Consider the following 13,231-nt stretch of genomic DNA (forward strand, 5'->3'; position numbering starts at 1 on the left):
GTATGTATGTATGTATGTATGTATGTATGTATGTATGTATGTATATATGTATGTATGTGTATATATATATGTATATATGTATGTATATATATATGTATGTGTATATATATATGTATATATATATGTATGTATGTGTATGTATGTGTATATATATATATATATATATATATGTATGTGTATATGTATATGTATATATATATATACATATATATATATATACATATATGGGCTTTGTTTACGGAATGTTAAAACCAGGGAAAATGATCATCTGTTATCTGACCAAGTTCAGAGGTTTCATTTATACTAAAGCGTTCTTAGGTTTTATTATTATTATTATTATTATTTTAATTCCATGCTAATCAGCTATTAGTAATGTTTTGGGCATTTTTGTGCATGCTAATGTGTAACTTGCACGCTTGTAATATTGCTGATGTGGAATTGTGCCAATGTTTATGGACACCCACAGCTTGTTGCTGATTCCTCAGTTTTAATGAAACTTAACCGTTGTGACTTTTGGGTTCATTTAAGTTACTGAACAGCCAGGACCATGAGACATGTCCTCATCTGAGTATAAACAACATTATGTTAGGTACTGCACTGAAAGGTGTTTTGTTGTAAGTGGAAGATTCCAGTCTCCGATCATCTGGAAGTGTTTTCAAACATTCAAGGGATTCTATGGTCTTAGTTCTAAATTCTTAAAAGAGTTAGAATTCCGCAATGCAGTGTGCTCCTCCATCTTGTGCCTTACCTGGGTTATCTGGGTTAATGTGTAGATAGTCATAAGATTTCTTGATGTATTTGTCTGTGAATAATATTCTCTGTCATTCTGGTTATCACAGAATATGTGTTGAACTCATCCTGAAGCATCTGGGCATTCAGATGGAAAAAGATGTTTTCACTTGTTTTTTTTGTGATTGAGAGAGTTAGAGATTAGGCAAAATCTATGAATTGGCAGACAGTAGAAGAAAGTTCTTTCATATTCTTTGTAGTATGAATCATCAATGATAAACCTCACTAATAAGTTTCTATCAAGGCTCAGTTTCCTTTTCTTATCTGATCAGCTGTATGTTAGATATCAAACTGTTGGAATGATTGTTGCTTGTGCTGTATGTGCTTTGTGGTTGGTATGACTATAATGCACTTCTTAACCAATGTTTAAAAGTAACTTTGATATCTGCATTTCACAGCAAAAAAGATTTTAGGATTGTGTGAATTTTTATCACTGTTTTATTGTGTGATTGTATGAGACAGGATGCAGATTACTTGGGTGCTTGTTAAGCAGAAAACACTCATGATTGTGTGTCTTCTTGCACAAGAATCTTAATTTCGCTTATCACTCTTGTTTTATGATTGCCACATTACAGGCCATTTTACACTGTATGACCCTCAACACTGAGCAGTAATGAGAATTGTCTTATAGCAATTCTGCCACTGTTTTACGTGCTTTATAATCAAAACTCAGCTGATAAACTATTCATATCTCTGTCTGTCAGCTGTTGAGAGTCATAAAATGTTACTCTTCTACCAATCGAGAGTCATAATTTTTTGTCATTGTATTACTGTTGAAATTAACTTGACTTGTCATTAAAGAACTTGATCTGCCCGTTTTAGTCCTCCCTAAGGAATTATGCTGTCTTTTTGTTCAAGATAAAAAGATAATGCACAAGCTGCTCATGGTCATATGATCTTAACTTTGAGTTAATTATAAAACTTGAACACTCATGATGGCAGTTGGCTTTCATCTCTGTGTGGCCACTATTGTAATGGACCCTGCTATTTTCAGATCTATTTGGTCATTCTCTTGTCTCTGCTTTTGACTCCTGCTGCATTACGATTATGTAAACTCATAAGCTTGTGTCTAAGAGATTGGTCACGGCAAATTCATGTCCGATAAGGAATAGATAATCTGAGGAAATCGGATTTTCTTCTCAAATTTAAACCGGGAAAAGTAATTCTGCTCCAAGACAAGTGCTGAAAGGAGAACGTTTGGGTAATCTTGAGAATCATGGGATTGGAAATGTGTTTTTTAAGGCTGACGAGCTGCTGGAAAAGGATTATCTGGTTTTAATTGCTCAACCTTTGATCTGCCCACCTTTGCTCTCTTGCTCTCTCTTGCCACTTTCTGCTGAGAAATACACAGCTAAACACTTTTGGCTGCTTAAGGTATGTCTTTCAAACCATTTAAATTATATTTCATCTTTTCCAAATGATCTTTCCTTTTTTGAATAAGACACTGTTTCATTTTAACTGATTGAAATCTTTGCAGAAGTTTATGCAGCTGTTGGGGAATCGTTTATGAGTGGTGTCTGTGAATTTTTGGTCGAGATAAACATCCTTGTGATAAACACTGATAACTGTGTGTTTTTTTTTTAAGCTTATACATTTTAATTAATTGATATTTATTGATTGAAAGTTGCTTTATTGATCCCATGTTCGAAATTGGGGAGTTTGCAGAGTTAAAATATGGAGATTAGACATTGAAATGATAGGAGTGATTATTTCTTTGTAACCTTGTGAAGATTTTTCCCTCAATGTCATTTTCCTATAAATCCTGTATTTCAGGAATGGAAAACTTATTTGGCACTTTTTTGTTTTGCGTACTAAGCAGGAAGTGTTTTTTTTCTGCTGACAGTGTTTCCTCTCTTTCCTCTGCCTTTTTAGAGTTTTACATTTCTTGATTTGTATGCAACGGACGAGTGATGTGAATTTGAATGATTGAGTTCTTTGTACGTGATGTTGGTGTTAAATCTGATAAACTGATTATAACCATATATGTAAATGTTTGTTTCTGTGACTGCATGTCATGAATAAAAGAGATATTAGGCACATTTCACTTCTCTAATCTATCAGCTTCTTTTGCCTATTATATTCCTTTTTTTCTCTATTCAGGTCAGTGCTGAGAATGTGTGCTTGCTGAATATCCCACCTGCGTGCGTCCACTTGTTTTTTGCCTCTCGGCTGGGTTTTGTCCCGTCTTTTGCTTTCATTCTCCTGTAACAAAGCACCCACCATGTCACAGCCACCTGAAGCAGAGCCCGTTACTGTGGTACCAGCAGAACCAGCAACAACTACTGAACCAGCATCTGCCACAACACCTACCGCACCAGTCACCAGAACTTCATTCTGGAGGGAAAGGAGAAAAAGTACACTTTGGCCTCCTCTCTTTTAATATATTTTTAAATAGGGTTGATGTTATCTACAGCAAACATGTAAAAGTGTTTTATCTATTTATTTTAAATGTTAAATAATAAGCTTGTTCTCTTCTTCTACAGTCCCAGAGAGGACAGATGAGTTCCTGCTGGCCAGGTTTCAGGGTGATGGAGTGAGATATAAAGCCAAGCTCATTGGTGTGGATGAGGTCCCAGAAGCCAGAGGGGATCAAATGTGTCAGGATTCCATGATGAAATTAAAGGTACAGGTCCAAGATGGTTGCCTTAATTTCTCTGTTGTGTTTTTATTTTTATTTTATTCATATATGATTTTGAAGTCCTTTAGGTCTAGCTTTCTGTTAAACTGATGAGGATGCAATGCAGGTGTTTACTGCCTTTTTATATTTAATAGTAGGGGAGATATGGGGCAAAGTGATGAGAGATTATTATTATTATTATTATTTTATTCCGTTAATGGTACAGTTTTTATTATGTGGAAACTGTGCTCAAATCTTGTTTGTATACAGGGCATGGCGATAGCTGCTCGTTCTCAAGGAAAGCACAAACGAAGAATATGGGTGAACATCTCTCTAACAGGAATCAAAATTGTTGATGAGAAAACTGGGGTCAGTAGTTTTGTGTATACTTCTGTAACTGGCCACTTCATTTGTCATACAATTCTGTATTGACTTTTTATTGTGCTCGTAGTGTCATGTCTTTCTCTCTCTGTCTCTAAGGTGATTGAGCATGAACATGTGGTGAATAAAATCTCATTCATTGCTCGCGATGTCACTGATAACCGGGCGTTTGGGTATGTTTGCGGAGCAGAGGGGCAGCACCAGTTTTTTGCTGTTAAGACCGCTCAGCAGGTCAGAGTTTGTTCATCAGACACAAAATACAAAATCTTATGATAGACTACAAATCAGGGCACAGCATTATGGATGTTCAAGTGCAGTTAAATAAATACCTATTAATGTATGAAGGATATGTAATCTAAAGTGTAAGAAGAGCATGCATTTACTCCTCTCTTCTACAGGCTGAGCCTCTGGTCATTGATTTGAAGGATCTGTTTCAGCTGATATTCAACATGAAGAAGAAAGAGCAGGAGGCTGCACAGAAGGTGATGTATATATTTTTATTACTTCATAACAAAATAAATTCTATTATTTAGATTGTAGTACGTTTTAAATACATTTGTCTGAAATTGAATAATGAATTTGGCACTGTATATTTCATGCAAGAAGATTGCAGGCTTGTCTAGTTATTTGTCTGTTTGTAAGCTAAGCTATTTTATTAACTCAAGCTTCTCCCAAACTTTGAATGCCTCTCCAATCAGTTATGCAGAAAAACATAGTTTTCATAAACATTTAACCAAACAGTTTTTCCTGTCATGTTAGATGAATTTTATTGACTGAAACCTTTACAACTTTTCAGGGTGAAGGAAATAGCACCGTTATTGAGGTGGGTATAAATATTTTGGCCAATATTTCAGTCAATTATTTTGATGTAATCCTTTATTCATTTGTCTTAATGTTCTATCATCAGAATGGTGGCGATGCTTTATTCACCATGGATGGTAAAGAAAATGCTGTAAAAGTAAGTGCTTGCAACTTCATACAAATTTATATTATTGAACAACTTGAATCCTCAGAAAATAACCTAGAGGACATTTGTGTGATATTCTTAGACTGTAGAGCAGATGGACCTGTTTGGTGACATGTCCACTCCACCTGACATTCACTCTCCAACGGTAATGATCCTACAGTATACATACATTTTTGCAGTGGATCTACTGTTTAAGTGTGGTTTATCGAATAGTTTAAATAGTTCTGCTTAACTGGAGTGTCTCTGGAATGAGCAAAGGGTTTGCCCTAATACATGTGGTTAGATTTCTATATTTTTTCCCCTGAACATTTTTTTTTTTTTTTTTTAAACATACTACATACTAAACATACTAAATGCTTTGCCAATATCTTCCATTAACACTTACACCTACTTACCAAAGGCATCCATCAGCCCTCATTTCTCTTTTAAGTGTCTCAAGCATTTGGATTGGCTGCTTTTCATGACCAAACCAAATACTTCATCACTAATAATGTTTTTGGGAAAGTCCCATTGGCCAGTAGATGGCACCCAAACTCAAGAAAATGGGAAGAGAACTCTTCAATTACACACTGTTTGAGACCCTTTCTATGGAAATTTTCATGTTATTAATGTAGGATGATTTTAAAATCACAGAAATAATTTTCTATAACTATTTAAATATTTTCTTTCAGTATTTTTCACAGAATCTACCTCTCATCTCATCTTTTTTTTCTTCTTCTAAAACCAGCCTGACAGTGTTCTGCTCCTTGATTTTGCTTTTGTGATTGATGGCAGTCAAGGAAATCCTTTCATCTCATACCCATCCCCTCTCTCCAATACACCAGATGATAAACCTGTTTCATCCATATCAGATCTTTTCCCGACTTATAGTACCGATCCCTTCAGTGATGATCCCTTTTCTTCCTTGAATGATCAATCAGATTCCATGTTCTCTTCCAAAAATGAGTCCGATCTTTCTAGTTTCCTTTTGAATGGGCCAGATTTGCAGCAAAGCCTGAGGGAAGACTCCTATTCAAACAGTCAGCAGTTCAATGGACTGTCCAGAGATGACCAGTTGTCACATGAAAGCAAAGTAAACCAGCTTCCTTTAAGTGATCTGAATGATGACAGCAATTCCCCCTTTAGCCAGAATCCTTTATTGAGAACCTCAATAAACAACCCACCAATCTTAAATGGGTTATACAAATCAGGTCCTCCTGTTCTCCAAACCCCTCTAAGTAATGGATCAAGTAAATCAGTGGAATGGTTTCAAACCAACCTGCCAAATTCTTTTCAAAATGGAGGCTTGATGGTCCTTTGCCCCCCACCTCAAAACTCAAAATCTGGATGCATGCGGAGGAGAGAGAAGGTGAACATTTGACAGGAGAAACTTCTGACTGAGAAAGTTCTCAGTCTGTATTACTGCACATCCGAATGCTGAGAGAGACTACAAGGACTGTGCTGTTTGGCATTACAGCAGGATTTTTATTTGAAAAAATGATTTAAAATACAGAATACTTTTTACTTTAATGTACAGATGTCTGCACTCCTATATGCAGTGATGCTTGGGAAAGCATACATAGATGGTTTAATTATTATCATTAGAAACGTTCCTTGTAGTTTGTCTTATAGAACACTAATAGTTGGGTTAATGATTTATGGGAGGTGTTTGGTGTTTAAAGGAGGTATTTGTTTGGCACATTGGAAAAATCGGATTGAAACGGCCACATTATCTTGTGATGTGGGACATGGCATTGTTGTCCTTGTACTGTCAGAGTCTTAAAAATTGATAAAATACTTTTTGCTCATTAAGAAAGCTACTAAGTGTTATGCTAATAGACCATGGTCCTTATTCACTACTTAACAGTAGAAGCCTTATGCATCCATACTAAAATGTTTCTTTCCAACTTGTTTTAACAGAATTAAATTATGCATGCAAACAACAATGTCATGGCAATCACTGAAAGCAATACTGTGACTAACTGCCATTTTATGAGCTCTACTCAGAAATACAGCTAATTGAAAATCATCAGATTGGCAGTATATTTTATTTGTTTTGTTGTGCCACACTTTAAATGTGCAGGGCAAGTATAAGTTCAACCAAGTATCTACATGTATATCAAACCTAACATACATTTGTGTTTTTCCATGGCAAAACTTTGGTGATAAAATTGGGCTTTTTCTCAATGATGGCATAATTTATATTTTAAACTCCATATATCTTTCTTTTTTAAAAAAAATGCATGCTGTATCTTGTTTAGGACCGTAATTTTGCTTAAGAGCAGAGTGCTAAAATGATTTTAAACAAATTGTGAACCCACAGTCACCTGGAAATCATCTGTTTGGAGCTGAACTTTTTGCTCCACCAGCCCAGAATGAGTCTCAGCCCTCAAATCAGACCTCATCCATTCCAGCAGATCTATTCAACACCACAACATCCTCCACCGTCAATGCCCTTGGTATAATGTATTCTATCTATCTATCTATCTATCTATCTATCTATCTAATGATGACAGCAATTCCCCCTTTAGCCAGAATCCTTTATTGAGAACCTCAATAAACAACCCACCAATCTTAAATGGGTTATACAAATCAGGTCCTCCTGTTCTCCAAACCCCTCTAAGTAATGGATCAAGTAAATCAGTGGAATGGTTTCAAACCAACCTGCCAAATTCTTTTCAAAATGGAGGCTTGATGGTCCTTTGCCCCCCACCTCAAAACTCAAAATCTGGATGCATGCGGAGGAGAGAGAAGGTGAACATTTGACAGGAGAAACTTCTGACTGAGAAAGTTCTCAGTCTGTATTACTGCACATCCGAATGCTGAGAGAGACTACAAGGACTGTGCTGTTTGGCATTACAGCAGGATTTTTATTTGAAAAAATGATTTAAAATACAGAATACTTTTTACTTTAATGTACAGATGTCTGCACTCCTATATGCAGTGATGCTTGGGAAAGCATACATAGATGGTTTAATTATTATCATTAGAAACGTTCCTTGTAGTTTGTCTTATAGAACACTAATAGTTGGGTTAATGATTTATGGGAGGTGTTTGGTGTTTAAAGGAGGTATTTGTTTGGCACATTGGAAAAATCGGATTGAAACGGCCACATTATCTTGTGATGTGGGACATGGCATTGTTGTCCTTGTACTGTAAACTTAAAAATTGATAAAATACTTTTTGCTCATTAAGAAAGCTACTAAGTGTTATGCTAATAGACCATTGTCCTTATTCACTACTTAACAGTAGAAGCCTTATGCATCCATACTAAAATGTTTCTTTCCAACTTGTTTTAACAGAATTAAATTATGCATGCAAACAACAATGTCATGGCAATCACTGAAAGCAATACTGTGACTAACTGCCATTTTATGAGCTCTACTCAGAAATACAGCTAATTGAAAATCATCAGATTGGCAGTATATTTTATTTGTTTTGTTGTGCCACACTTTAAATGTGCAGGGCAAGTATAAGTTCAACCAAGTATCTACATGTATATCAAACCTAACATACATTTGTGTTTTTCCATGGCAAAACTTTGGTGATAAAATTGGGCTTTTTCTCAATGATGGCATAATTTATATTTTAAACTCCATATATCTTTCTTTTTTAAAAAAAATGCATGCTGTATCTTGTTTAGGACCGTAATTTTGCTTAAGAGCAGAGTGCTAAAATGATTTTAAACAAATTGTGAACCCACAGTCACCTGGAAAGTTCAACCAAGTATCTACATGTATATCAAACCTAACATACATTTGTGTTTTTCCATGGCAAAACTTTGGTGATAAAATTGGGCTTTTTCTCAATGATGGCATAATTTATATTTTAAACTCCATATATCTTTCTTTTTAAAAAAAAATGCATGCTGTATCTTGTTTAGCACCGTAATTTTGCTTAAGAGCAGAGTGCTAAAATGATTTTAAACAAATTGTGAACCCACAGTCACCTGGAAATCATCTGTTTGGAGCTGAACTTTTTGCTCCACCAGCCCAGAATGAGTCTCAGCCCTCAAATCAGACCTCATCCATTCCAGCAGATCTATTCAACACCACAACATCCTCCACCGTCAATGCCCTTGGTATAATGTATTCTATCTATCTATCTATCTATCTATCTATCTATGCTTTCATTTTTTGATGTTGTTTGTATTTAATGTAATTACTGTGTTCTGTAGGGTCATTGTCTCTGGGCTCTACTTCTGTCACTCAGACTCCTGGGACAGCTCCATCTCTATGGAGTCAGACTCCCACAATGTTTCCTCCTCGGGGTGGTGTTCCTCAAGTAATGGTTCCAGGACAGCCAAACCCTTTTCCTCAACCACTTGCTTTTGGAGGCCTGTCTGCACCTGTATGGGGGCAGCAAGGAGCTTCCCCTTTTGGTCCACCAGCTGTCACTCAAGCCTGGGGTCAACCAGGAACCGCAGCACCTGGTGGTGCCTGGTCCACCTCTGGTCCTGTGGCAAGCCCTTTTGCAAACCAATTTGCTCCCATGATGCCTCCTAATGCAATGATGGGTATGCAGCAGAGTGCAGTGGTTCCTCCTCGACCTCCACCCCGTCCTCCGGTGAAGGAAGATCCCCCACTGGTCAAAAGCACCTTTACAGCTTTGGACCCCCTAGGGGAGAAAGAAAAGAAGACCGGAAAAGATATGTTCAAAAATTTCCAGATGGCTAAGCCCCAGATAGCAGAACAAGGAACTGGTCCGAGCACCAATGGCTCATTTGACCATTACTTTTCCAGCAAGGTTGGCTTGGCTCAGGAGGTGGCAGATCATGATGACTTCGACATAAACCAAATCTCAGTTAACTCAAATGGTATTCATTTAATTAACAGCTGTATATAGACTGTATAGAGCATAGCGATTTTGTTGGTTTTATAAATACAGTTCCTCATCTTGTCCAGGGACCTCCAAACTTGCTCCTCAGCAGTCTCCTCCTACTCAGGGAGTACCTCAGGGAGCAGGCCTGACTCTGACCCTGGCCCAAGCCACAAGGCTTTTAGATGCTGCCTTCACTTCTAATCCAGCCCCTGCACCCTCAAACCCAACTCCCACAGCAGGCTCAAACCTTTTTGATGACACTTTTGGAACTGACCCTTTTGGAGCCCCTTCCATGAATACAGTATGTACTTTTGAATTGGAATTCTAAAAGCGTATAGTGTCCAAAAGACGTTCTGGGTGTTTCAGTTGATACTGTGGTTTTGGGATTGCAAGTTTGTTGACATTTTACATTTTTCTGTATGAATTTTGCCTGTTTTCTATCCCAGAGCACTCCAGCCACTCAGACTGCTGCCCTTGCAGATGCATTTGGAGACCCGTTTGGGGGAAATCCTTTTGCCTGAGAAACTTTAGCACTGTTGGTGAGAAACTATAAAGACACTCACTTAAATATTTCCTTAAATGTTTTGATATCTTATATATTGTATAAGTATCTCTCTAAGAAATGTGATTTGCAGTATGTGTTGAAATAAATATATTGCCTGTTCATGTACTTATTTCAGTACACTCCCACTGATCCAGTGCTACTGAGCCAGAGGACCACACAAGCACTGTAGAGTTGCGATCAGCATTCTAATACTTGGAAAAGAAATGTGCTCGTAAAACCCCTTTTCTTGTATTCCGTTCTCATTCCCACTATATATCTGCTGTAGCCTCTCTTTATGTGCCTTTCTAACTGATCACAGATCAGCCCTTCTTCTCCAGCCCATTCAAATGAACCCATTTAAATCCCAAGTCACTCATGAAATAAGATGCACAGTTAAAGTAGGGTCCTTGTAGAGAGTTTAATAGAGAAGGTGAGGGAATAAAAGACGATGATCGTTTTTGTGCACATGATTTTTCTGTATGCAAGTATCCCGAGCATTTATGATGACGTAAAAGTGCTTAATCTTAATGATTTGTCATTAAAGAAAGTGAATAAATATCTGGCTTTGTGAGTGTTTTTGTGATCTTTGTTGTCACATTCTCAATTTAAAATCAGGTAGTAAAATCAGAGCAATTATTAGTGTTATGCAATGCATCTTAATATATCTGGCTCTAAATGCTGTTTACAAGACTGAAGAATTCTCTAGAGCTGAGATAAAGGTTGAAAGTACATACTGTTATACAACAAAGTTGGTAACTATGGTGAAAGAAAGAGCACCAAGATGTGACCAGATTACAGAGGCCATTAATGCAATGACACTATTGCCAGTGGGCCCATTGTCATGCGCCAAGAATTTGCCATTACCCCTTCAGTTCTATTTATACAGACAGGATGGCATCAGTCGGTGTATGTTAGATTGTAACACAGGGTTGAAAGATTTGCCAAGCCTCTTTGTTGACATTTGGGATTGGATAACTGGATAATTTGGGATAAAGGTTTAATAGACAAGAACAGTATAAAAGAAGTGAGTGGCAACTTTCTGTAGCATTTCGCAAGTTGGCAAATCAAATTTACTCTGACTGCATCAGCATCAGGTATTGGAAGCTCCAAAACAGTGTTTTTCAGTTTTGAAATTGTTTAAAGATGCCTCGTCCTTTGTTTCAAAGAAATGGTTGCTGGGACCCTTTTCAGGAGAAGACCCAAAACCTTTTCAACCAAAAAAACGACCTCCCCAATTTCCTCGAGCCAGATGAGATTAGCTGGATAGAATCGGCAAGGAAAAGATTGGGGACACCGACCTGGCCAGGATCTGTGCGTTTACCTCTCCTCAGCTCTTTGTGCATGGAGGTTCCACCTAAATCATGTACTGGATCAGAAGAATGCAATTCTGAATCTGTGTGTGAACAAACGAAAGGACCGCAAAACTGGAAAATCTGTCTAGATGTCAGTCCATTTTCTCCAGAGGAGATAAACATCAAAACCAAGGAGGGATATTTGGAGATTACAGGTATGATGACTATAGGAGCCATGCAAATATTCATGTGTGATGTCATGCGACTGTGGGAAAATGTGGGAGTGTCATTAATTATTTGAGAGTTAAAACACCTGTTGTGAGTGGGGTTTGTTAGGGAAAGAAGGGGGTGAGTGCGGGAACATGCATTTTTTTTGTTGTTGACCATTTATTCAAACTTTTGCATTGATAATCTGCCGATCCTTCAAGAAATGCATGCCTCAATGAACAAGTTGTCGGTGGACAAATAAATCTCAAGACGCAAATGTAAAGGATGATTGACGTGTCAAGTTATTCCCTCACTCAGCTCCTGCGGCTTTAGTTAGTTTTTTGGCCGCTACAATGACCTTGATATGTCTGGCTTTATTCCACCTGTAAAATGTATAAAGCACCATGTATTTATGTAAAAATAACTAGCCTATGCCATGACATTACATGCTGCAGATCACATTTCCTAAATACTTCAATGGCATGTTCTTCTACGTCTGTTTTCTTTCAAAGGTAATCACGAGGAAAGGCAGGAGCATCACAGATGGATCTCAAGAAGCTTTACAAGAAAATACAAGTAAGAGCTTTTTTTTCATTTAAGTAATTTCTCTTGTATTAAAAAATTACAACAAAAGAATGTTATTTCTCAAAAACTGAACCTAACAGGAGATTATGCAGTGTGTATAGTATTAATTAATTAATTTTTTTACACACAGTATGCAGGTTTTTTACTCTATTACAGCTCTACACAATATACAGTGTTACTCCATGATTACTCAAGGCTGTTTTCATTTTTCTTGTGTCACTCATTAGGCTTCTGGCTGACTTAGACCTAACACAGATCAGCTCCATGCTGTCTTCAGATGGTATTCTCTCAGTCGAGGCCTCATTACCTGACTCTAATATCAGTCTCCCCGGAGAGATTATCATCCCTATTCACATGATGGACAAACAGTTATCTGCAAAATCAGACGGGCAATGCATAACCAGTAACTTATAGACCTAGTTACTGGTTAGGCACAGCCCGTCTTACTTAATATGTATATGTGAATATATGTGTGTTAAAAGTAATGAATGCGTTTTCATAACTTTTTATTTTTGATGGCTAACATTAGAAGCATTTGTAAATACTGGCTTTGCAAGGGAATATTTATCATATTATGAACCATTACCAAAAGATTACAGCGACAGTAATATGCTTAATAGATCAGTTCGGCTGTTACTTTGGTTTAAAAATAATTATGCAATACATAATTTGTGCTGTATAAGAATACGTCTAAAATGATCACTCCTATGTAACCAGCAACTAAGGAGACTAAGGAGAGATTAGATTTTCCAGCTCGCTCTTTCTCACTTTTTCAGGCTACACTTTAAATAAAAGAAAAAAGTGGGGCTAGACTCATACTGGGGATTGTATTGTATAATGCCAGGATAATCATTTTGATTTTGAAAGACTATTTTAATAAATCTGTTTTGAGAATGATACCTTGTGTTACTGAATGTCATTATTTAACAGTCTAAAGAGGCTACATACTGAAATTGATCAATAATTAGGAAAGCAAATACCTAAATCTGATCATGCTGCTGAGTAGAGCTTCAGGTGACATTCTCTTAGTTGTGGAAATTGATTCTTTC

General features: G+C 37.0%; 2 protein-coding genes across 5 annotated transcripts in view; both read left to right on the forward strand.

Annotated features, from left to right (window-relative positions):
• dab2 (DAB adaptor protein 2) overlaps window positions 1–10,649 on the forward strand; it is an 11,374-nt gene extending 725 nt beyond the window's left edge. Inside the window, exons 1-15 of one of the 4 annotated variants that reach the window (XM_016288183.1) lie at window positions 2,079–2,163; window positions 2,890–3,143; window positions 3,273–3,412; window positions 3,677–3,775; window positions 3,887–4,018; window positions 4,186–4,269; window positions 4,584–4,610; window positions 4,695–4,745; window positions 4,837–4,899; window positions 5,482–6,102; window positions 7,057–7,192; window positions 8,911–9,549; window positions 9,638–9,855; window positions 10,001–10,093; window positions 10,235–10,649. In XM_016288183.1, coding sequence (XP_016143669.1) covers window positions 3,011–3,143; window positions 3,273–3,412; window positions 3,677–3,775; window positions 3,887–4,018; window positions 4,186–4,269; window positions 4,584–4,610; window positions 4,695–4,745; window positions 4,837–4,899; window positions 5,482–6,102; window positions 7,057–7,192; window positions 8,911–9,549; window positions 9,638–9,855; window positions 10,001–10,075 — 2,418 coding nt within the window. In that variant the 5' untranslated portion in view covers window positions 2,079–2,163; window positions 2,890–3,010 and the 3' untranslated portion in view covers window positions 10,076–10,093; window positions 10,235–10,649. Of the gene's footprint in view, window positions 1–2,078; window positions 2,164–2,889; window positions 3,144–3,272; window positions 3,413–3,676; window positions 3,776–3,886; window positions 4,019–4,185; window positions 4,270–4,583; window positions 4,611–4,694; window positions 4,746–4,836; window positions 4,900–5,481; window positions 6,103–7,056; window positions 7,193–8,910; window positions 9,550–9,637; window positions 9,856–10,000; window positions 10,094–10,234 lie in introns of those variants that run through there. The other 3 variants (XM_016288175.1, XM_016288193.1, XM_016288202.1) reach the window with 3 other exon arrangements.
• A 510-nt stretch (window positions 10,650–11,159) lies between these two features.
• On the forward strand, window positions 11,160–13,020 carry LOC107598307 (heat shock protein beta-1-like). The gene is made up of 3 exons (XM_016289606.1): window positions 11,160–11,605; window positions 12,110–12,173; window positions 12,410–13,020. Exons 1-3 carry the CDS (start codon window positions 11,242–11,244, stop codon window positions 12,594–12,596), a joined length of 615 nt encoding a protein of 204 aa, XP_016145092.1. The 5' UTR covers window positions 11,160–11,241; the 3' UTR covers window positions 12,597–13,020.
• Window positions 13,021–13,231: the final 211 nt, after the last annotated feature.

Source organism: Sinocyclocheilus grahami, unplaced genomic scaffold (genome assembly GCF_001515645.1).
Source record: "Sinocyclocheilus grahami isolate Dianchi unplaced genomic scaffold, SAMN03320097.WGS_v1.1 scaffold12.1, whole genome shotgun sequence".
NCBI classification, from domain to species: domain Eukaryota; kingdom Metazoa; phylum Chordata; class Actinopteri; order Cypriniformes; family Cyprinidae; genus Sinocyclocheilus; species Sinocyclocheilus grahami.